The 26,422-nt window shown below is 38.3% G+C and overlaps 1 protein-coding gene across 1 annotated transcript in view; it reads right to left on the bottom strand.

Annotated features, from left to right (window-relative positions):
• SLIT3 (slit guidance ligand 3) overlaps window positions 1–26,422 on the bottom strand; it is a 585,281-nt gene that overhangs the window by 300,809 nt on the left and 258,050 nt on the right. Inside the window, exon 5 of the mRNA XM_048487936.1 lies at window positions 16,351–16,422. Coding sequence (XP_048343893.1) covers window positions 16,351–16,422 — 72 coding nt within the window. The remainder of the gene's footprint in view (window positions 1–16,350; window positions 16,423–26,422) is intronic.

Raw genomic sequence — 26,422 nt, 5'->3', positions numbered from 1 at the left:
ATTTCCCCTGACTTTGACTGAAACCAAGCCTTGAAGCCTGAAACATGTTTTCTTGTTGCCCAGCAAACCCCCACAAAGGTCACTTCTGAGGGCATACATTTCTTGAAGCTACAGGCACTGCTTCTGTCATTTTTGGGGGGGAGAAGGGGGGTTAATCAGTCACTGTATTTTTTGAGGGTTTAAAATCTGTCTTGTCTGTCCATGGCTCCAATTTCCAGATTTGAATAACCACAGAGTTGGCCAAGTTGAGAATTAAATATATTAATGAATGTTGCTGAAATTCATAATTATTTGGTTCAGAATATGAAGGGAGATAGCTTGTAGACATATATTCTGGATGGAAAATAATTTCACCAAGAAGTTATTCTTTTGCTTAGGAAACAAAATGATGTTTTGCAATTTTTGACTTTCACTTTAATCCCATCTTTACGCCAATCAGATTTTTAAAGCTATTAAGTTCAGTCTGGGCATGTGGCAAAAGCTCATTTTTGCTTATAGTGGAATTGGGAAATCTTGTAAATATAAGAATATTATCCGACAGTACTAAAATGATTCTTGTGCTTGGTGAACTGAATTTTGAATTGATAACTCTTTCAAATATAGTAATGCTCTACAACCTTCAGCACTGTGAATCCACTTAAATACTTCTCATGTTCTGTTGTTGCCGCTCGTTGGCCTAGTTTGGCCATTGTTGGGAAATATTACTGAGCATGTCCAAGCAGGTGGAGGAGAGTGCTGTTGTTCGTGTTTCTGGACTGTTCTAAAATGTAGACCTTATGATGTACATCAGAAATAAATATAGCTGTACCTGCTCTGCTTGGCTGATTTGGACCTTCTACATTACTCTAGTGATTAAGGTGGAATTGGCCAGTATGTTCACACTTTCTAAGTATCAGTACAGCTGCTCTGGGGCACAGAAAGACTTTCTATGGATCATGAAGGAGTTTGATTCAAATATGGAAAACTGTGTCCAGCAGGCAGAAAGACTCTCTCAGAACTTCATTGTCAATGATGTGACTGATGTTTGTGGCGCAAAGACTCATGGCACCTGAAAAAAACAAACAGCCAAATCTTTTGAGGAACTTACTGAAGTGGTTTCAAATTATCATAAGCCCAAACCATCAGAGACTGTACAGCATTTTAGATGTAACAGTTTTTCATGTTGACCTGGCATGTCCATAGCTATTTTTGTGATTTTTGGGACACTTTGCATAGTTATTCTACCCCGCAATCAGTCTGCAGTGCTATAGTTACTACACAAAAAGCACATCCTGGCATAGTACGCATTAAGAGACTAGCACAAAGCTATGAGGTAGTGGTGCAACAGTGTGGTGCATGTCAATTTAACTGTCACGTTTCTCTCAAAGTATCCTGTACCCAGGAGAATGGCCACAATGATCCTGGGCAAGACCTCACATGAACTATGCTGGCCCATTTATGGATAAAATATTCTTACTAACAAGAGATGCGTATTGCAAGTAGATTGAAGGGCCTATGTCTTCCTCTCCAGCTGAAACCACTATTGATAAACTCTGATTTACATTTTCTACTTTTGGGTTGCTTGAGACCATAGTAAGTGACAGTGGACCATAATTCACAAGTTCAATTCCACTCCCCCCCCCAAAAAAATTAGACATATATGAATTGCACCATGCCACATGGCTTCCAATTGTTTAGCCAAGAGGACAGTACAAATTTTGAAAGAGAGATTTAACAAGATAGCTAGTGGCAGCTTAGATACCATATTGCTTGATTCCTTTTTCAATACTGGATCACACCAGAAATTAGAACAGGACAATCACCAGGGGTAAAAGTTATGAACTGTAAAGAATCCAGATGAAGCTACTTATGTATGGCAGGACTAGGCTGTGCAAAAAGTCCTATTATGACTCCAAAGTGGAAACTAAGACATAATATGTGGGCAACATGGGCAGTGGTCCACAAACTTGGGCAGTGGTCTTTGCTAACATTTAGGTGACATCACAGCAAAAATAAAACCATTCTCCTCAATAATGGCATTACCAGATGGAAGTCAAATTTAGTGATACCATAACCACTACAACTGAACTATGCTGAATACTTCTCTACAGAGGGGTGAGAGAAGTGGAGGTGCCTATCAGGGAGAAACAGCAGCAATGTCCAACTGACACTATGACCGAAGGGGTTATTTTGAATATTAAGAGTTTTTTAAAAAATTGGCATTCAAGATGCTTTTTAAAATACAAATACAAATTTCTCTCTTTTGTGGGATTAAAAAGTCATGAGCAAAGCTTCATAATAAGAATGTGGTTTGTAAAAGAATAACAGAATTGTGAAATTGAGATTGTTATAGTTCAAATGATATATTGTAATTCCAAATGTAACAAGGTGGTTCACATACAAGTATTTAAACTTTTATTTTCTAAAGAGGGTGATTTCTCTTGGCAGTCACTGGTTCATTTCTGAAATTTAAGATTATTTTACACAGAGGTTCTTTAGATAGAGGAGTCAGGAACACTTCCCCAGTTTCTCTCTTAAACTGGACTGGGATCACTCAGTTCATCAGAGCTATCTCTCATTAAACTCTTAGGAATCACTATAAACATTAGAACTATTTTCCTTTTATAACTGGATCCTGTCCTGATGTAGGTGCAGAAGTAGTAGAAAGTCAGAGCAAGTGGAAGAAAGTCAGAGAGAGACAGATAAAAGGGTTTTGGATTTAACAAAAATACTATTTCCTCTTTCCCTCCATTGTTTTCCCTATAATGGAGAGATGGCAACCATAATGCAGCTGACTTGACCAAAGAAATCATGCAGGCCTTAAACCTATTCTTTTCTATTGCTAGCTTAGCGTAATAACTCCAAAAATGCCCCTTTGTTCACAATTATGCAAAATGTGCAAACTAAACTGTTTTTGAGATCCTGCTGTACCCAAAAGATACCTTAGAAAGTTGCCCTCTTCCTGAGAACAATAGGAAAAGCCTATGAGAAAGTTCAGGCTCCTTGTCTGAGAAATAGGGCAACTTGAAACATACATGATAAGAAGAACAAGGGTTTTTGGTTCATGTAACGTCAAAGAGTGTAATGCTGACATCTTCCAATGGGGATTTTGGACAACCCCAAAGGGCTGTGGGAACAGGGAAAATCTCCACCTTTGGGGTGTATTCTTTACTGCCATTTTGATGTAGCTTGTCATTAATACTATAAAAGTGAGAACACATCGCCATTTTAAGGGTGGCTCCCCTGACTTCTTGACTTTGCCCGCAGTTGGCCGAATAAAAATCTCTAATTTTATTCTGTATCGGCTTGAGCTTCTTTGAGGTTCTTTATTTTAATTCGTTACTCCGTTGTAACACTGATGTAAACCCTCAAAATGTGCATCCTGTTCTGATGTAAACCCGCCAAATGTGGAATCTGTCCTGATGTAAACCCCCCAAATGTATTCCTTTTCATCCCTAAGGAGAAAATCCTCCACTGGACAGCTTACACAGGTGCTTCCAAGTTGTCTGCTAACTTCTCTCACAGTCAACAGTCAAATCCTGACTGTCAGAGCTCTAACTACTACTTTCAGAATTCTATTCAAACTGCCTACCCATGAGAGTTCTATGGCCACGACAATGCCTTGGAGTGCAGCTGCCCATCACAGACACAGCAAAGGGGATGGAAACAGCATCAACACCTATACTCCTGGTTCCTGAAAACTCAAGGGAACACCTCACTGAGATCTTTTCTGAACCTGGAACACTGAAGATACCTGCCAGAAGTGTAGGAACAACAATACTGCTTTATTGTTTCAAGAAAATTCCCAAACCTAGAAAAAGGTTGGACTTATAGCCAAGGGAGTTTGGGTTAAATTTTTCTGAAAGTTCTTGTTATTAATATAGTGAATGAGGTATTCTGTAATTTATTTTATTGTATTTATTCTTATCTCTTAAAATACAGAAAGAAAGCTTTACATTTAGTTGTAACTTAAAGGGGGAGGGGTATAGTGTATGTTCAGTTGTTGCCACCTAGTGAGTTAGTTTGGTCATTGTTGGATAATATAACTCAGCATATCCAAGTTGGAGTGGGAGGAGTGTTTTTCCTGTTTCCAGGTTCTTCTAAGATGGAGGCCTGGCTGAGACTTTATGATGTACATCAGAAATATAGGTCAATTCCCCACTTCAAAAGTGAAAGTAGATACAGAACCGGTTTGGTTTGATTCAGGACTTTTTGAGCGCGGTTTCATGGTCCCCACTGCAGCTTCTGCCCCATCGTTCCCAGAAATGCAGCAGCCACGCATGTTTATTCAAAAGGTCTACTTTCTTTGAGGTTCTGAAATAACATGCGCTGAGGGGGCAGGGGAGCGCTGAAAATGGGGTGAATGCTTGCTTGGCGATCAGGCAGTGGGGAGTTCTGCTGGAAACGCATCTAATCGTGAGTGGGGAATCGACCATAGTTATATCTGCTTGGCTGATTCAGACCTCTTACATTTCAATGGGAAACTGACAGTTCTAAAGGTGTTGCCAGAGCAGTGTAGAAGAGAAATCTTTGCAGCATATTGACAGGTGCCACTTCAGTTAATTCAAGCTCCCCCAGCTCACAAGAGTTAACTTTTAGTAGTTAACATTAAAGAACTCTTGAAGCCTTACAGAAAAAAATGGTATCATCCTTTTCATTACCTCATTTGTAAAGTAAGGTTTGGTGCAATGCATTCAGTGTGCCAAGGACTGGCCAAGAAAGAGGAGGAAAGGAATAGAGAGCAAGTGAACAATATTCCAAATCCTTCTCATGTGTGCATGTCATGTGTGCTTGTGGGCAGAGGAAAAGATGCTGCCTGAAGTCTGCAGCCATGTAGCTAAAATGCAGAAATAAATTGAAAAATACCCCAAGTGACTTCCCTCTCAATAAAGGCATAAATTACTGAGTTACAAAAAAGACACCATGCCCCGCATCACTTCTGTAGTCCTTAGAAATCAATAAGACTTACTTCCCAATAGAGATAGTTAGGATTGGGTTGTTGCAGAAACCCTGTAGTTGTTTCAACAAGGTGCCAGAAGAATAGATACCATATCAGTTTTTTCAGTTTGCCTCAACTTCACCAACTCTAATGCGCACAACCATGTGCAGAACAATATTGCAAAAAATCCTTTTGCACGAAGGATTTTATTTTAATTGGGAGGCTAATGCAGAGTTTATTCTGTTCTGTAAGAGGGTGATAAAATACACAGCAAGCTAGCTCACTCTAAATTTTGAAATGATTTTAAACCTGAAAGAATAATAAAAATTGAGAACAAAGCTCCATTAAGTAAGGAGTCTTAAAGCGGCTTACAAACTCCATTTTCAGTAAGACAGACAGCTAAGCCAGCTTTAAACTTAAAATTCGTACGTTAGTGACAGATAACCTGTATTCCATAAAGGCAGCTTTTCACTATTAGACAAAAACTCATATTTTTAATCTAGCTATTTTAATCTTATACAGAAAAGTTTATTCTGTGGACTTGTTCTTGCTGCAAATTAAGATGCATTAATCAGGTGATCATTAAAATATTTTTATTGATATTCATTTAACATATAACTTGAAAAGTTCAAATTAGTATATATTTAAAAACTAATATTTTAATATCTTCTGTGTAAGCTTCAAGCTATCTGGGAAAGCAATTTTGGTGCTGAGAAATAATGAAGTTAAATTTATTTTATTTATTCATTTAAAACATTTATTTCCGGAGTTTCTCCCTCGAGGAACTCAAGGTGGTTTACAATATAAATAAAACATTATTTTTTAAAAAAATATAAAACTCATAAAAGGCACAGTGTAAAAACTCTAATTAGGACAGTCAATAATAAAAGTTATTTATAAATAAATCAAATGCAGTCCTACCTACTACTGCCTCCTGAAGATCAACAATGAGAGGGCCAGGTATACCTTCCTGGGAGAGTTGTTTCATAATTGTGGTGCTTCCTGCAATCTTAATTCCTGAACAGAAACATATGGGAGGAGATGGTCCTCCAGATACCCCGGTTTTAAGACATATATGTCTTTATAGGTCAAAAGAATACCTTGAATTGGGCTCTGGAGCAGATTGGTAGCCAATGTAATTTATCTTATTATTGGCACATATGCTCCTGATAGCTGGCTCCAACCAGCAGTCTAGCCACAACATTCTGCATAAATTGCAACTTCTGGACACTGTTCAAGGGCAGCTTTAACTACCGTAGAATGTATTGCAATAGTCCAGTCAAGATATAACTTGGTATAGATCACTGTGCTAGATCTGACTGACCCAGGAAAGGATGCAGGTGACGCAACAACCAGAAATGGAGAACCAAAACATATTTTTTGTAACAGAGCAAAGAATTCCTACATATACACTTGATACTCTAAAACCTATGGTGTACCAAGGAGAGCATGAGAGGGTTCATGGCCCACGTACCACTCACCTGGGTCACGCAGGGGTACATTTGGTCACCCGTCTGCCTGCTGTTTGCCTACTCCGCTTGCTTGCCCACCACTGACCACCCTGCTTGCTGCTTTTTCCACGCACTTGCCTGCCAGCCTCATTTGCCTGTCTGCCCTATTCGCACCACCCCACCATGCTACAGCTTCCCTTGGAGGCTGTAGCATGTCTTCTCCCAAAGTCTTCTCCCAAAGCCGGCAGATTTGTGCCAAGGCCCCGGGTTCCCTTCCTTGCCTGAAATGGCTCTCCCACAGCCCTGCAACTAGCCAGCCAGGAACTTGAGAGTAGGTGGGGTGGAAAGGTGAGAGAGTTCGGGCTGGGGCAGGGAAGCTGTGAGCGTGTTACAGGGTGCCCCTGCCTAAAACTTCATGCAAGCAACTTTACTGCAAACGATTTTTCATGCATCTATACAACCTCCTCTATTCAGAAAATGTCTGCATAATTCTCAGTCCCACCTACTTCACAAGGTGTGTGTTGTGGGGAGAGGAAGGGAAAAGGAGTTTGTAAGCTGTCTTGAGACTCCTTACAGGAAAGACGTGGTATTAATCCAAACTTCTTCTTCCCTTCTACAGTGCACAAATAACTGATATCAGGAACATATATATCTAATTGTGAACCAGCTTTAGATTAAAAAAAATCTTCACAAAGGACTCTAGGCAGATAGGAGGATTTTTTATTTTTACCCCAAGGCTGTAAATCAAACAATATTTAAATATGTGAACTGCTTTAGAAACATTTGTATTGTTCCACAAATTTTATGGAAGCTCCAGGTTTGCAAAAACAACAATAAAAATATGTCATTAAAACTGCCAAACATAATACTAACATGGTACTTTTTATTTTCAGAAAGATTTTGAAATAGAAGGACATTCAAACATGTTATTCCCAGCTACATTTTAAAAAGTGCCTCATTCTTATGAGGACTGTGCCACTTTCTTATGCTGAAACCACAGATCATCTCTTAGTCAGTTCTGGGATCAACATCTTCTGGACCGCATTAGCTAGTACTTAACCACCCACTTACCACATAATCACTAGTTTGCTATATGTTACTGAACAATGAGCTCAAAGCTATAAAATGTTTCTTCGTTCACAAAAAAAGGTGAATCTCAGAAACAAATGCTGTCCCAAAGTCTAGCATTTCCATTGGCATATTTCTGCAACAATTCTGCAAAGCAATATTTGCAGCCCTTTATGATTGATTCTGGTGTTGGAAGAGAATTATGGATGCTGTGGATCACCAAAAAAATCCCCCCCACCAAATCAGTGGGCTCTAGATCAAATCAAGCCTGACCTGCTAAAATGACCAATCTGAGGTTGTCATTTTTTCCCAATATAATGAGAAGACAAGAGCAACTGGAAAAGACAAAAGTGCCAGGAAAGGTTGAAGACAGCAGGAAAAGAGGAAGACCCAACATGAGACCCAACATTGACTCAGTTTGCAAACCTCACAAAGGCTGTTAACAATAGGGCCGTGGTGGCGAACCTATGGCACTCCAGATGTTCACAGACTACAACTCTCATCAGCCCCATTGTTAGGGAATTGTAGTCCATGAACATCTGGAGTGCCATAGGTTCGCCACCCCTGCAATAGGGTGTTTTGATTGATAGGGTCACCATGAGTCAAAACTTGACAGTACTAACACACACACACACATGATTGGTTCAGTTCCTGGTGAAAGAATATGTGCAGTGCTGTTTTAGCCAAGACACTACATATTGACCTACCCGCTGTCCACAGAGGACAGAGCAACTCAGTACAAAAATCTTGCATTAAATGTAATGAAACAAATGGCAAAATCAATAAACTAGGAAGTATGAGGCTATCATAAAAATGATGTAAATTCCAGAGTTCACAAATGTTATAAAGCTATTCAAAATTGTAATTAAAACCAGCCCAATTTTTTTCCACGATAAAAGCCTCCTTGACAGCTGCAAATGTATGCTGCAGGAAATCTTCAACAAATATATTCCAAGTTGGCATGAAGTCAGCATAAATTAGTCAAGGATAACCTCTAAGTGTACGTTTTTGATTCAGAGCAAGTAAAAATTCAGAATGTTGGTTTTTGTCTCATGCTGCCATCCATTTTAATAAACTTTCAGACTGATAGGGCTCTACACATACTGCATAGTTCAAATTAATTTCATTATGCTTTTGAATCAACTGTTTTATATCAATGGCAATCAATTCCTCTATGGGTCAAATTTAGCCCTGCGCATTTATGCAACCCTACCATTCAACCTTTGACTTCATTTGCTGCCCATTACTGGAGTGACTGAAAGAAACATTAAACACAGTCATGCAATATTCATTCTTCTGAATCATACTGTTTACTCATGTAAACTGGCCGTTACAGCTAGTGTGACATTTTTCAGGCATCCTTCCACTACAAATATTCAACTCCAGCCCCAAATGTTCTGAATTCTTAATCTTATTTAAGTGAGTGAGGATCACTGACTAAAACACTTGTGCAATAGCCAACAGCATCACAGCATCCTCTCCATCCCTCATTGCTCAAGGGATCAGCTTCTCATAAATACCAGAGCACAAACTGACTTTGGGTGGGGGCACTCTTGAGTATTAGTCCTGGCTTTCAGCTCTGTCCTATGATAGAAAACCAAGCATCATCACTATACTCTGGCAATGAATCTGCTGAACATAATTGTTCCTTGTGTCTTAACTATAGGGAGAAAGGTAAGCATATAAATTCTTTAAATAAATATAAGTACGTATTTTCACATGTAGGATGACAACAGTTAACATTTAAATTCTGTTCTAAATTGAGAGTGTTATTGTGGTTTACAACACTACGTTTCATAATGATCAAATGATTTGAAATATCATAAGTATTTAAATTCACTCATCCCAAGCATACACCAAGTAAAGCTCAGAACTGTGCATTTGAAACTTTCTTCTAATACTTTCCAAGTAAATAGAAGACCTTATTTCATCCCTTACCCAACTGACATTTTGCTGGGGTGAGAGTGCTCGGAAAGGATGAAGGCCAAAACTGCAATAGTGGAAATTCATTTTTCAAGGGTCACAAGTTTGGCTTTTAAGTTATTTGAAAGATCCCTCCTGACTAGCAAAGCCTACAGCCAGAGACAGAAATGGAATGCAAATATTTCCTCTACTGAACATTTCAATGTACTCTTTTAAACCTATTTCTACAGACTTCATTGACTTAGCCCAGTCTTATGTCATAAATTGCAGGAAAGAGTCCCAATAGCAGAGGTCAGGCTCTAGTCATTATTTGTAAAAGTTTCGTCCAATCTGCAAGTATCTAAAGGCACAAATCTGGCCAACACTAACTAAAAACAGATTCTTCTCAAAACTTGGTGGAACTCTCTATGTTTGCAGAAAAATCTGAAAACTTAAAATACACTGGGAGATTTAAATCCTCCCCCAAATAAAAGAGTGTTGTTTGTGCATGCAGAAGCCGTGCAGTCCAGGAGCTGCTCTAGGCCTGGTCACAGAGGCAGCAGACTCCATGAGATGCTCTGGGCTTCACTGTGGTTGCAGTGGATTCCAGGAGGCACTCTAGGCTTGGCAGACACCAGGAGCTACTCCAATTCCAGCCATGGCTACAGACAACTAAGAGTGCCACTGTGGTGTGGTGGCAATGGACTCCCAGATGCTGCCACTGGGCTCAAAGGCAGCCCTATCAGGCTTGGTGGCAGGGTTGGATGGGATCTCCTCCATACCCTTGCAGGCTCCTACTTGTCACAGTATATTTTTCAGGTCAGCCATCTCAATGGTGGCCAGGACTTCTTTAAAAATTTTATATCCCAGTGAGTATAATTACAAAGGTAATTGACATATTCAGCTCTGAAACAGAAAACCACTTGGAACTGTTTATGTTTATGAAATGTACAATAGAAAAGATACACTCTATGTCTATGTCAAGTATCTTCCCAGGTATTCAGCTGCAGGCAGGTCAAATGGCATAAGAGTCGCAGCCAAATCTGAGGCCAAGCTTTAGCTACAGGGAACAGACTATGGGCTCAATCTTACTTAGGGAAGTTCTTTATTACAAAGGTTGTCTATGTAGGATGCCAAATCCCTTTCAGTTCAATCCAGCAGTGCCTGGACATGAACCAAGGTCTTTGTAAAGGTGAGCATTTTCCTGCCAGGACCGGATGGTCTTGGCCTTGATGAACTCCACTACAGTGTTTTCCTAATTCTACCCATGAGCCCTGGCAAGGACTGCCTCCAGGTGTGGCCTGGATATCAATTGGAATTACAACTGATCTCCAGAATACAAAGATCAGATTTCCTGGAGAAAATGGCCCCTTTGAAGAGTAGACTGTGATTTTATAGCCCACCTTGGTTCTCTTCTCTTCAAACTTTGCCTCTCCAGAATCCATCTCTGATGTCTCAAAATTTCTCAACCTAGAGTTGGCAACCCTATGAACCATACTTCTTCCTTGTTTTTCCCTTCTTGCCTGCCTTGCCTATATATGCCTCTGTACTTGCCTCAATGTTCACCTATATTTTGCTACTGTTCATGCTTGCCAGTATCTTTTGTAGCTTTAAAGCCTTGTTTGACATGGGGATTTAGAACTACATATCTTGAGCACTCAGTCAGCAGACAGAACAGTAGTTTTGAGGAACCTCTGTTCAGTTGCACTCCAACATTTATGTTGTGTTGGAGGATGAAGGTTTCAAAAGTGAGTTACATGAATGACATAGTATTCACAGAGGTCTCAACTGACCTTCCCATATTGCTCTACAAGTTGAACCAAGGATGAAAGAAAGTCTTCTCCTGCTTTTATATGGCAATCTCCCTTAACAACAGTAGTGTTGTTACAGGCAGTAGGAGAAAAGTAGCACAGTCCAAATCACGAACTGTAGTATCCAGGCTGATCCTGTTGGTATATCTGAATGTATAGCAATCAAAGCCAGAATCAGAGCAGTCTCTCCCTGGCTTTAAAATATCAGACAGGCTGATACTGCACATATTACAGATTAAAAAATTATGTACAGAAAGTGTCCTTAGGAAAAATGTACTTAAGAAAATAACTTACATATTTGTTATCAATTTTAGGATTCTGATAGGATATCGTAACAATTCTAAAGGAAAATGAACACAAAGCAATAAAACTCCTTTCTGCAAATTGCTTTAGGCAGTAAAGGAAAACTCATCCTGTCCCAACTGCATGAGTCACATGTATTTCCATCAATCATGTTTTTAATGATGTAATTGTGAAATAGGTGCATTTTGCATTTATAATAAGGTGCTGAACAGATGGGGAAGGCTGAGATTAATCTATCCATTACATTAACTTATGCCGGAAGTAATCCTTTTCCTTATAAGAAATGTTATAAAATGTTGGTAGCATAATTTTAACAGTATGGTCCAGTTGCTGAATGTCTTTGGAAGCAACAATGAACACCAGAGGATTTTTTCCCCTCAGTTCAAATACCTCTTAATTAGAAATTATAGTGATTTAACTTATCAGGTTAATTTTGAATATGAACGTACTGTATTTTTGTACCCTCCTTTAATGAAACACTTGGGGCAGCTTACACTCTTAAAACCACGTAACATTGTAAGATAAGGCAATAAAAAGACACAATAGCAACAACGAAACCCCATATGTGATCAGCACAAAAATGGTAATAAGAACCTGACTAATAAAACCCAACTTGAAACTCAAAACAGAAATATTGCCCTCACTAATTATAACAACTGAGAAGCCTATTGGGATTCAGCCCACTTCAAAGATCCTCCAAAAAAGAGAACTCTCTCTTACTTTTCGAAGGTGAACAATAAAAGGCCGTCAGGGCTTCTGAGGATAGTAAATTGCAGAGCCTAGAGGGCTGCAGCTAAAAAGGCCTTCTCCTGCATGCTCACCACCATTTCCATACTTGAAGAGAACATCAGCATTATCAGATCTTAAATTGAAGCAGACTCTCAGACTTAAAAATATACAAGAAGAAATGTAAGGCAGAGAAGGGGACCTCTTTAAAAGCTGTAACCAGTATTTTATATGCCTGCAAGGTATTGGCAGAACTTCTGCTGATTACCAAATATGGGGGACTCTGGAGTTCTGCTGCTGCTACGGGGAAATATGCAAGGTCTAAATACAGACACAGTTGGCATGTTTCTCAGAAGGGGTACTATGACGTTCATCTTCCAGTATCACAAAGGAGAAAAAAGAAATTGCAAGCCCCTTGTGTTTTTCTCTCCATGCACATTCAAATCGCTAAATGTACATCCCCCAGTCCCAAACCATCTTGGATTTATGAAAGCCAAAGATATAATTAAACAATGAATCTGGAATCTAGCTTTTCAAGCAGATGGAGAACAAGCACAGTCTTATCCAATGGTAAGGAATCACAATAAAAACTTTGCTCCAGAAGACAATCTCTAGGGCCGTTTCCGCACAGCGGCGGAAGGGGTCGGGTCGGCGTACATGACGCCAATTCGACCCCTCTGGTACCGTTCGCATGAGGGGGCATGTCCCCAGGCCTTGGCGACGCGCCGGAGGGCTGCAGGACAGGTAGATCGCCCACACATGGGGGGAGGGAAGGTGCCGTGGAAGGCGACAGCGGCTCCAAGCCGAGGTTTTCCAAAAACCTCGCTGGGCAAGCGAGCTTGGAAAACGGTGGCTTCGCGCTGCTCGGGCGGTGCGGCTGCGAAGCAGCTGCGCCCCCTGTGCGAATGGCTCCCCGGGAAGGCCTTTTTGCCGTCTCCAGGCCGCCGTATTCCGCCCGTGCGGAAGGGGCCTAGGTTTTAGAATTCACTAAATATCAAGGAGCCTTGGTTCATGTTCATGCATTACCTTCAGGTCTTTTGGAAGGGAGATATACATATTTCAGTGTGTTTGCCCCTGCCAATAGGACATGGCTGAACCAGTCAATCATGTGGTATTGTATTGTCTTTTTTATAGGAACATTTGGTCTCTATACATAATGTTAATTTTGGCTTCAATGGACTTAGAAAAGTAAACTTTAAGTGTATTCAAAATATTATTCAAAGATGAATAACAAAGATTTTAACATTAATATTAGAATGTAGAAATAGCTTTTAAAGATGAAAGGAAAATTGTGACTGTTATTTTAACAGGTTCTTTAACGTTCTTCCCTCAGCTTCAAAATTCTGGTTTACAGGAAGTTACAATTTTCACTCTTATCTATTATAGTGCATTCATTAATATGTTAAAATCAGAATTTACTATTACTAAAGTTTATATCCCGACTGTAATGAAGTCTTGTAAAAGAAACGGAATTAATCCAAATAACTAGAGATTTGCATCATGTTCATATACATAATGGTATTCAACTGAGACTTGAAGATATCCCTTTTAAGGTACTGCTTTGCCAAAAGGAATAACAATGTAAAGGTATAGAGACAACCTTTTGGAGGGTGATTATTAATTACTAGCGAGCCCGGCCACGCGTTGCTGTGGCAATTGTCCTTCTCAACACAGTCTGCAACCCACACAGATGTCCATGCAGGTCCAATGATCCGCAGCATAGCCTTTTGGGGTAGTCAAATGGAATCCCTCTTTCCCTTTTCAATGCACATCGTTATATGGTGCTGTCTTGTTTTTTTAGTATAAGGTAACCCTTTCCATTCCACAACGGAACTGTCCAGAGTGTGAATCCCACTGTCCATGAGGCTGGTTGACACGCACAGTCCTGGCTTCGGTAAGGCAGAACTGGGGCAAGTAGGCTATCCCAGTCAGGCAGCAGAGGCAGGGTGGTGAGGCGCTCAAATCGAGGCCAGCACCCTGGGTTCTTAAAGGGCCATGTGCAAAAGAAGCAGAGCCAGTAGTGTTGGTTCGCCCCCATCCCGCGGATTTTCTTAGAAGAAAAAGGCAAACTCCGGCTCGCTTTTAGTAAAAGAGAGCTGTGGCAAATATGGGTGAGGAAGTGGGTAAGTGGTGGTTGGATGTGAGGGAGGGCAGAGTGAGGTGTGTGAGGATGAGCTGGATGTGTATGAGAGTATGTGTGTTGTGTGGTAGTAGTGGATGAGGCACAGAGAGTGAAAGTTACCTGCGTGTGAGGGTGGGAACCCTACCTGACGTCTCACACGACAAAGCGTGTATGTGTTTCACTTCCACTCCTATTACTTACCAGTATTACCTATTTACTGTTTTCACTGGTCATCTCTGCCCATCTGCTTGCCGAAACATTCTTAAGGGGAATATCAAGCCCCTCAGGCCTGAACATGCTGCCGAATCGAACATTCTAAGGGTGACAGTTAAACACAAACAGCTTCATGGCCTGGTGTGCCAGGAAAAAGACGTTTTACCTGGCTCAGGTATTGACTTTCGGTGATTTGAAGGTCCAATTACCTGCCCAGAACGGGGGAGGGGCGATCCACACTGGTGAAAATTTGGGAGGCCGATCAGCCCACCAGCAGCTTCTGAGGGAGACCATCAGGGACAAACACACGTTTAGATTTTTATATATATATAGATTGGCTTAAAGTTCTTCTCCAGCCTTTGGGTTTAATGCCTTTATTGCTGGCAGCGTCACCATATCCAAGTTGGTCAGAAAAGATAATAGTCAAACTTAAACAATGCAAGCTTGACCCTATGCACCTATTGGAATTGGGTATCCATAGAGCAACAGTCTTGGTTTGTCAACGATATTGAAATGCAAACAGATTATTCCTTATTACCCTGTTTAAATAAACGATTGAAATCCTGGTCAGGAATTTCGGCCGCCCCCTATTTATCTAATATTGCATCTGCAAAATGTCGCTGGGCCTTTTCTGGGGCCCATTTTGATGCTTTTCCATCAGCCAATTTAGCAGGAAGATTTCAAAAAATTCCACAGTCCAGCAGAGTATGTGTTTGAAATTCAGGAGAAATGGACTCTATGTCACACATCCTACTGCACTGCAAGCTCCATAAAGGAGAAAGAATGTCGTTAATCCAACCATTGTTAATCAATTATACTAATCCAATCACAGTTGACTCTGATTTAGCTCTTACAAGAATTTTATTGGAAGACTTTTATATCTCTGCAGGTAGCCAAATTTTGTATGTTAGTATACAATAAGCGCAGATCTGTATTAAGACAGGGAACAGTACTAGATGATGGTGACTGTAATAATGTTGTAAGTTGATGCTTCTTTTGGGTATGGGTATTACATTATCGATTTTTGTACATATGTATAAATTGAATCTGCTTTTGTTTTCTTTTTACTGCCCTTGTGGCCATAATAAAATTATTCAATTCGAATGTAAAGGTGACAAAACTGTAACTAAGAAAAGTTGTAATGTTACACAATCTTTCATGATCTAGAGACTACTTTGTCAGGTACCAATGAACAGACTCTATCACTGACTTTCAAGAGTGTATACAGTAACTTCTTAGGCCAAGGGAAGCATGAACAGTGGCATTCCTTTAGCTATAACATGGGCAGAATAATGTTGGCCACTAGGATGCTCTAAGGATTACTGAAACATAGCTTGCAAATTGCTTTGAAAATGTAACTCTTACGGAAATACTAATTATTTCTATTCCTTGAGTGAAAAAGACAACTAATTATTATTGGAACTGAATTTGTAACCCATGCGTACCTGGTAAGTACATTATGAGCAGCTTAAATTTCTGCCTGACATCAAGTCATAAGACTTCCCACCCTGTAACCAGAAGACCAATAACAATCCGAAAGGCCTGATGTAGAAGATCTAAAAGATAATCTCTACTGTGGTGCAAATATACTAGCAAATATACTAACTGCATAATAATTCACCTTACTTTTCCTAATGACAGAACATGCTGCACAGTATTCCTGATGAAGGACAATGGAATCGCAGAGAAATATGCTTGGATGTAGAAACAGTGTGTAAGTATAATTCAAAGTTGTATTTTTGTATACTCAAAAATACAGCAAACATCTGGCTGTCAAATACACCTAAACAAAATTCATTTTTACACCAAGATCTGTTAATTGTAGATGCCACTTACAAATTTTTCACATCGGTAATTCCACGAAAAGCCTTCCTTGGGATGCCTTGAATCTGATTTTCACTTAGATCCCTAAAAAAAGAAAGAAATACACAGTCATTAAGAACAAATGGAATAAAACATCAATTGGCATACTGAAATATTAGAAACTGCATATTATCTACACTTGACAGAAATAAACATGTACCTTATTTTAACAGTTTCTAATGTATTACCACTTTAGATTTTAGCATTTTAATTCATTGTACAAAATGTGTCTGACTGTTAAGGGTTATCACAGGTGAGGAACGTACAGATTAAATATAGCATTATTTTTAACTAATGTATGTTAAACATATATTTAAATATATGTTAGAATAAATGTATGTTAAACATCTGTTTACATTTAATCTAGATACCATCTTTTGTGCAATTTAAACTGGCATCCACTGTGGTAGAAGCAGATGTACAGAGGTGTGCCTGGCCTCACAGCTTTTCCTTTCCAATAAGCTGAAACTTTTAAATAAAAATTCTGATTCTTCCAGGCATGCTAGAAGAAAACTGCATTTGGTGATCTGGTTAATTTGTTTTATTGACCTCTTGTTTGGGGTTCCTTGTTTTCAATGGGGTTTGAAGTTAGCTATACCAATTTATACTTTTCTTTGGCTGTGTGACTCAGGTTTTGAGGTCATTCTGTGTGACTCAGGTTTTGAGCTCAGGTTTTGAGTTGGACCTGATGGCTTGGCTGGTACTTTACAAACTCTGTAATTCTATGAATTTTAGGCCATGTGCAAATACTAAAGGCTATATGCTTGATTGCGCTATTCAAGACTTCTGTGTAGGCCTGTCAGTGGTAACTGCTGCATATGTAAATGAAGATAGGAGGTAATAATCTGACACTAACAATATATGTTACATTTAAGCATAATTAATTTCCATGGTATATGATTCTGAGTAGTGTTGTGAATCTTTACCTTAGTACTGATATTCAGTGTGACATCACTGGACTATGTCCCACTTGACTAGTTCATGCCCTACAACACAGGTGTCAAACTCGTGGCCCTCCAGATGTTTTGGACTACAGTTCCCATCATCCCCTGCCAGCATCATGCTGGCAGGGGGATGATGGGAACTGTAGTCCAAAACATCTGGAGGGCCACGAGTTTGACACCTGTGCCCTACAATATCACCATGTCCTGCTATATGAGGTTCAGTGTTTCAGAAGCTGGGTACCTAGCGGTCTTGTTTAAAGGCAATCAAGCCACTAAGAAGGTGTGTCTCTTTTTAGCTAAAAAAGTAACTAAACATTTTTCAATTCTACCAATTCATCTATTACTTGCTTACATATATTTTCATAAACAGAAGATTACAGGAATAATAATTCAAATACATAGAAAAATAACACAGCCTTTATAGTGCTATTGGACTCCTGTGCAATTTTGCTACAAAAGACTAACGCATAACAGCTTAATGATTATCAGTCAGCTGGCATAAGAGACTTTTGTTTCTATAAAATCATTTGGTATTAACACTTCCTCTAAAGTTAGACATATTTGCTCTTTGAAGAATTTACAAGTTGCCCACCTAAGGACAGATTTTTCAACTAAGAAACATCCATTACAATGCATCCCATGAAACTGTTCCCTGTTTAAATAAGTTCTGTATTGTATTGCAGACGTCCATCAAATTGATTTTATTGAATAACAAGCATTGTGTCTCTGACTGAGAGCACCAAACAGAAAGCCTACACTGACATTCCAGGTCAAGCTGTGTCACCAAGGGCTTTCTTCCATTTTCCATCAAGATGATGGTCCATTCAATACCCAACCTAAATGTCCTTGTCAGATTAATTAAATTTATACTAGTCATCTAGTCTACACCAATTCCTCCTGGTAGATTGAAGTGTTCTCCCAGAGCCAGTCACACAAGTGCACATATTGTTTTCCAAAAGGCATCTTTTCAAACATGATTTCTCCTATTTACTGAACAGTATCTAGTAAGATATCTGCTCCTCCTCATCCGCTATGAGACTTTGTTGGTTCATATTAAACTATTCAATAATGCTTCATGACAGGCATTTGTTCTGATTCTGAGGGATGGGGGGCGGGGGGGGAAAGCTTTCAGAGACACACTAGGTCAGCATCATGATGGAATATGGAGGAACCACATATACACTTATGTGGAAACTGTAAGAACAATCAAGAACCATAAAATAAGCAATGAAGTCAAACTGACTTGAATCTGGTAAATATCCACACCTGAATACATCTAAAAAATCAGAATATGTCTTTGGAAATATATTCCATCCATATTGCCTCAAGCAGACCAGAATGGAAACAAATTCATGATTTAAAGCTATCTCGCCAGTATTATAGCATACTGAGATATCACTGCTGTCTCTTTTATCCCTAAACTCTGCTTTTTTTGCAGCTAAGAAAATGAGATTGCAGGAAATTAATCTCTTTTTGTTTTAAAAAGATCTTGTAAATTGCATTAACTTTACATTCTGTTGAGATACTTTTCTGGTTAACAATACAGCTTCTACAAATCTTCAGGACTGTCTACTGATTTCATAAATACTTTTCACAGTATGACAGCTTTAAATATATTGCTGAAGCAGTGTAGAAACATCTATGGCAAAATGCATTTATGTAGCCACCCAATTCACTGCTACAAATTGCACAGGTTTCGAAATAAGTAGATTACGTGATATTAATAATTCAAATTAAAGCTTCTTCAAGAGTTAGTCAGGTACCAGCAGACAGAGACAATACCCTTAACTTTAGAAATAATATAATTTTTAATTAGCCATGCTCATGTTTTTCCCCCTGATTTTTCTAACACATTGCTTTTCAGACAAAGAAATATTGAGGCTAACTTAACAGTTCCAGAAAAATAACAATATATTATAACTAGCAGTTAATAGTGCTTTCATCTAGTAAAAATGAATAATGTATCACTTTGAAAACAATCCAAAGAAATACTGCCAAAAAAAGAAGGGAGCACAATTTTTTTAAATAAATACCAAGTAAAATTGGAACTCATTTACCAAACACTGCTGACTATGCTAAAGACTGTTTCCCATGGTCTCCTGCTGGGCTATAACTTTGATAGAATGAAACATGAACAGATTTGTGCATGCACAGCCCACCCATAGAAAAGAGACTGTTCTATACCTCTGCGTACAACTTTAAAAGCCATGTTATCACACACTTTCTGCAATCACCTCCTTGGATAAATGGAGGTCATTGATTCAGTCTTTATCATGAGATGGAACTATAAACACCTCTTGGAACTCCCCCTGCACTGCGATTAACAAATCTTATGACTTATCTTACAAAGAAGACACATACATTGTTTCTTGGCATTTTCCACACTTATATGATATCATAATCACTGAATCAAGGTTATTAACTAATGGTTCTCTTCGCTTAAAATATCCACTGTAGCATTTCTGCCCTGAGAACACAAATATTTTTGGTCTGGTACATGAGCACCTATTTCCAAGTTATGGGTACATCAGGAGCCAAGTTAATTACTAATAGTAAAATCTAAAAAAGAAGGGACTAGCAATTTTCTGAAGTGGACTTTTGACAAAGCTGTTAGGGAACAAATACCCATCCATAGTAAATATTGGTTTGTTCAGCTGTCTCAAGTCAAAAACAACTGTGCTGAAAATGGTGTTGATCACACATATCCTAAATGCAATCTACCTGAAACCAAACTTTCCTTTTAAAAATAAACCACAAAGTGTTCTGCGTAGAAATGTAAGCTTGCTAAATATAAAGTTGAAGTATAAATTACCTATTTCATTACAGAAATGATAAACGCTCACTCTTGCCATCAATTGAATACAATGAGAAAGTAGAATGATCATATCAACGTTGGCTTGGAATCACTGCTCATATATTACAAAAATTAATGCTCAAGTCAGATCTGAATATTGGCTGGCTGATTTTCAAAGAGACAGTGACCATTCATTACTTAAATCAGTGTAGTTTGGTGTAAATTGTGGTCTTCCCTACGGGGAACAATGTAAGATCTACCTACCATGCCTTCTAGAAGCAATGCACTTCTTTCCCCTCCTCTTTTCCAAGCATACCTTAGAAAGAGTTCTGTGACAGTTTTTATAGTTTTCTATTGGCTGGAATCATGATACTGTTTTTATGGTTAACGTAAATTATCCTCCCGAGAAACAACAATCCAATCCAGATACACACTTGATTATATACTGGTTTTGTACATATGACTAATGGCCTCATCAAAGTTCTTTTTAGGCGTGAACAGAAATGTGAAAGAGTAACTCTAAGAATTATTTATACAATAATACCTTGGCATACAAGGCACCTGAATAATACATTCATCCAGCAAATTTATCATGTCAGATCACTTAAAAGACATTGCTTATAGAGTTCATCTATGCTTGTTTACTTAATTGCAAATGCATACAACCTTTGGTGATCACAACAGAAAAGATAAGTTTCCCATGTCTCTTTCAACATACTAGTCTTAATACAAGGAAGATCATTTGAGATTTTTTCATAACAATTGTTAGGGTCCTAATAGAATTAACTGGGGGCGGGGACTGTAGTTTTTGTGCAATAGCAAACCTTTTGCAACTAGGGACTGTTCTTTTGGAAGCAACTTGAGACTATAAATAACATTTTAAAATGACATTGCACTTTTAAGTGGTTGAGAATACATTTTTAAACACATATTTTGAGGTAAACATCTGATACTTATAATGCCTTAAGGAAGAACAGAGAACTCAGATAATAATAGTGGATTAAACCTATGATCCAGTAATTCTAAAATACAAATGTGCTTGATCTTTCCATAAACTATTTCCATCTGGAATAGATGATATAATTTTCCACAACTTGCCCACCAACTCCTTCACATAGCAAGCAGGCCAAACAACAAAATCATCCAGCACTACTTCTCTGCAATAATTTGTACAGTATTAAACCAGTACATTAAAAAACACTTCCAATAGATTGTACTCTACCACTGATTTCATTTTGGATGGTGTCGTTAAGAAAAAAATGTTTTAAAATTGATTACATTGCAAGGATGAACAAAGCATGAAATCAAACTATTTTATTTCAGTGTAATTGTATGACATCAACAATCTGCCTTATATAGGGTTCGAACATATTAATAGCAAGAAAAATTATTTTTTCCTCTCCATAATGTTAATATCTACCTTGTTCACCAAATGCTACCATCTTTCTGTACACTGGTTTGATTTCTACGAGCATCAGCACAAGTCATTGCATAAATGAATTATAGTAACCATGTCAAGCAGTTGCTAGAACAGAACACGGGGATTACTTCTGACAGCCTGTGTCACAATGTCCTGTTTCCAACCATAATAAAAAGCACTGATTAAAACTTAATGAAATGTCTTAATTAGGATCTTAAGATCATCTATACACACTGTCAACTGCTTTTATGGATCTTATAACATCTTTCCTCCCAGACATAATATAAAAAAAAAAGTTGGGGGAAGCAAGACCTGGAAATATATCATTAGTTATAGTCTATTTAGCAGTGTCTGCAGCAATGGTGAAGAAACAGAGACTATATAACAAAAGAAAAAAAATATGAAATACCTTATTGAGTATGTGAAAGCAAGCCTTGAGGGATATTTGGCCCTACTGCATGCCACAAAGATTTTACAATGTGGCCAGTGTCAGACCTCCCACTTAATGGTGTTCCACTGGGTGTGTGTGTGTGTGGGAGTGTGGGTGTGTTCTTACTATTTAAAAGCATTAAAGTCTCTTCTGACATTTCAAGGTTTTATTTCTGGAGAAGACAAGGACAGAACTCTGATTAATCAGCAAATGTCTTGGCTCAGCACTCTGGAAGAATATTTATTTACATAATAGCACTTCCAAAAATTAACTCGACATTCTTCTGAGCTGCCATCAAACATGTTATTGGATTGCAGATTGACAATGTCAGGCTCATATAATTAACTTAAGTATAAACCAGAGACTGATGGCAGGCGGGGGTGGAGTGGAGTGGAGGAGGCCACATGCTTAATAGGCTCACATGAAAGTTCATATGTTCCCTTTTTTGTTTGCACACTACAAGGAACCACATGAGGAACTTGAAGTAGTCCCAAGGCAATTAACTGTGTTATCACCTCTGGAAGAGAAGAAATACTACCGCAGGCATTTTTCTGTCTCAAGTCTATTTTCCATATAGAAGAACATTAAAAAATCTGTTCTCGCTGGCTAGCATGTGTTGATTTAATGTAAGCACATGTATGAATCCTTGAAGTCTGAAGAACAAAGTGATGCGTTGCCAATATTCAAAGGCCTTGAAGAGCTAATCAGGCAAAGTTATTTCCATCAACAGCTTAATGTGGGTGGCTCACTTTAGTAAAACCTTTTACTTAAAATCAGTTGTCAGTATATCTGCATACATTCAGTAGCGCTTCATCACTGGAAAACTCTTAACATTTTTTTCTTTACATGTAAATATGCTTATTATGTCCAGATAATTGCCTAAGAAGGATCTTGGTGTACACTGTTAGAAAATCCTGTTGTTGCTTGCTTCTTGCTAAGCAGCCTTCTCCATTTTCTAATTCCCAAATTATTAGAAGGCAGACCACCAGTTCAGGTAACAATAGAGATATTTCCTGCAAGTCGTGAAGGGTTCCCACTGCACATCTGTGTCTGGCTCAGTCTGGTGGACAGAATTGTACATGGCCTTCCAAAGGAGAGAGTGTCAGGAGGAGAAGCGAGGTAGGTTGGCTGGTTTGTGGGATGGAGAGAAAGAAGAAAGAAAAGGGCAGAGGGTCTGGTTTTTTTTAGGGAAGGGAAAAATTGTGCGAGAAGGAGATGGCCCATGCAAGTCCTCATGAGTCACCCACTTGTTTATTTTAAATAGGGTCAATTTGTGAAATCATATTTTGGTTTGCCAGACATACCCCTAATCTTGTTTTACTTTGACACGTGCTAGTTTTATCATCTTTGTTCTGGCCAAGTATCTGAATCAGAAGAGTATGCAAGAGTTCACAGGGAGCAAACCAGAACTAAAGCAGGATGTCGCACAAAACCAAAGTTTATACAGACTATGGTTAATAAACTAACTTCAAATCGTGGTTTCAATCATGGTCTGACAGACCACACTAACAATTGTGAGCTAAATTAAACCATGGTTTTGCCTTGCTTAAACTGAACCACAGTTGTTCAGGAGAAGCCTTCTTCTATACATAACAATTTTGTTTCAGACATACTAAGAATCATTTATCTTTTAAATATATTCTGATTATGTAACTAGTGCTCTTAGGTAAAATTAATTCTATATTTAAATAGGCAAGGTAACATAGAACATGAATATATGTTTGTGACAATAATGTTGAGAAGTCCCGTATACCTTAAGAACTCTGACAGGAATTCTGAATTAATAAAAAGTCTCTGTCAGTTTAAGAACGTTGACTAAATTTATCTATGCAACAACAGTTTAAAATATAATATGTATAATATTGTCATCCACAAACCAGATATTTCTAAGCCTTCCCCATTCCAAAGCAGCTCTTGGTGACTGTCAAAAAATAATGCTAGAGATGGGGGAGGGGTGGACTGTAGACAAAATACACTGTACGTGCAGTAAGGAGAGTGAATTGAGGGAAACCATCCTCTCCTTTTCCCCTCTTTTGGTCAAAGAGATTGTGCCCAATTTCCTTTCCTTACTGTAATGTCATCTTCTCCAGTTTTCACATGGTTGGCTAAAACTGTGTTTTGTGACTAACAGGAGTTTCTATGGCATTATACCTTGCTGAACTTTCTTCCCTCTCCAAACTCTGCCCTTTCCATCTACAAATCTCCAGGAGGGTCCCAACCAGAGCTGGCCATCCTAGTTGTGACAGATACTCTTGTCTGTCTTATAGTTCTTCAAGACTGCAAACTCCAGGCTGTGAAGTACCTGGAGATTTGGGGTGGAGCCTAAAGAGGGCTGGGTTCAGACAGGGACCTCAGCAGGGAATGCTGAAAAATCTACCTTCCAAAGCATCAATTTTCTCCAGGAGATCAGTTATAATTTTAGAAGATCTCCAGGCCCAAGCTGGAGGTTGGCAGACCTACTTCAGAGTAATTAGAAAATAATAAACTACTAATAAATTGTACAAAACTGAAAAAACATAAGCAGGGAAAAAGTGTGATTCCCTTTTCAAAGAAAATAAATCCTTCATAATACACTATTAATGATCTGGTAGTTAAACCAGCAGTAAAATAGCCAAATTAAATCAACAATTCAACAATTTCAGGATTATACAACTGGGTTAACTTGATGTATTTTTTTCCAGCTAGCATGCAGCTCTCATTTCTTTGACACACACATAGAGTTACATATCAACTGCAAATAATAACAAACGTTATTGGAAGAAAGGTAATAAATGTCATGGTAAAGTATGGTTTTCTGTATACGTTTTCAAATCTTTTTTAAATTAAAAGTGAGCATATTCAAATAAAATACATCTGAAACTCTGAAATATCTATAAACTGGAACTTCACAATTTTTAACTGACATTGTATAAGAACAGCATATTTGCATCATTCTCAGGTAACTGCGTGTTGAAGTTCTTACAAAGCTTAAAGACCACCAGCATACAGTTTTCCCCAATGTAAGATTTATTTCAAATCTTTTGGATACCAGGCATCTAGAATAACATGCTAGAATAAATAGCAAAGAAAGGTGTTAAAGATATATAACAGAACAAGAATGTCTCTGAATAACTAAGCTCTCAAACAGAATGGTTTTCTATGCAGTGGACTTTTGCAAATCTGCACTTAAAACTGCACTCATCTTCAAAATGCAAGAATAAAATTTCCAAGCACATGGCTAATGTTCAAATGGCAGAATATATTGATTCTCTGCCCATCTCCAAGTATCTTAAGTTTACCCAGAAGACTATTTTATTTAATTAAGTTGGTGCTTTATTAATATATATATTCCTCTATTGATCATAAGAGAAGCTGACGCATGTTTGAGTCAGGCATACATCAGATCCATTTAATGGACCTCCACTTAGGAAAGTGGTTGGCTCTAAATCATGGTAAATGGAAGCAAGTGCTCCTTTGGGACGACAGGGCTTAGCTGAATCTATAACATTTTTACAGGGCTTTTTTTCCTTTCAAAGCAGAAAGCATATGGAAATTAGATATGAAAATGGTCTCTCCCTGCACGTTTCAATTAAACATGTCAATACCTTAATTAAATTGCTTAACTTAATGAGATTTATACCAATGAGTGTGTTTTATACTTATAATAGCTTTTTTGGCTGCTTTTCAGAATGTCAAATAAATTGTGAGAACTGGGATTAAAAAGCAGAAATTGACATTCTGAACTAAAGCCAGTAATTCTTCTGGACTCATTTTTCCTTCCATTCATGTGATTTTTGAAAATTAATGAACCTTGTAATAACTTTGCTTTTTAAAAATGTCGTTTCCTCTTGCAGTTTTTCTTTATCATCTGTTCCTGTAACACCATTGTTATGAGGTACCCTTTGACCTGTACAACTATATGCTTTCCCCTGCTCCTACAATCCAGTATCTCTTGTGAGTAATAATTTCCTGAAGAAACTTCTCATCATTCAGAACATCACTGGTGAAATCTCAAAATAACCTACAAAAGGTATGAAAAAACGGGGGGGGGGGGGGCAGTTTTAAAAGTGACTTTATTTTTCATTTGAATTTTCTGACATCCTGGAATTTGCATCTAGTGGCCACAGAATTGAACAGAGGGAAAAGAGACAAATAATATCTAATATTTTTGTTAAAAGATTAATTTCCAGTAAAAAGAAAAATACATTAGTTATTGCAGGTGTTTGCAATTAATGAGAGTTCAATTCATTAACGCAATATGAAAATAATGCTAATTAAGAATTGGTTTGTGCACCTTGTCTCATTTGATAACTGTCTAAAAATCATGGATCTCTATGCCAGATTTTTTTCATAACGCTAATTTTTTACCAGGGGTTTACACGTTTAAACCAGATAAATAATTAAGACACATCATCAGCTACTATGAGCAGACTAGGGAGAAAGTATATCTATAGAAGAGATCAGAGACGTTTAATACT

This window comes from Sphaerodactylus townsendi, linkage group LG03, assembly GCF_021028975.2.
Source record: "Sphaerodactylus townsendi isolate TG3544 linkage group LG03, MPM_Stown_v2.3, whole genome shotgun sequence".
NCBI classification, from domain to species: domain Eukaryota; kingdom Metazoa; phylum Chordata; class Lepidosauria; order Squamata; family Sphaerodactylidae; genus Sphaerodactylus; species Sphaerodactylus townsendi.
The sequence above is the reverse complement of the archived record's forward strand: the minus strand, read 5'-3'. Positions and strand labels throughout refer to the sequence as shown.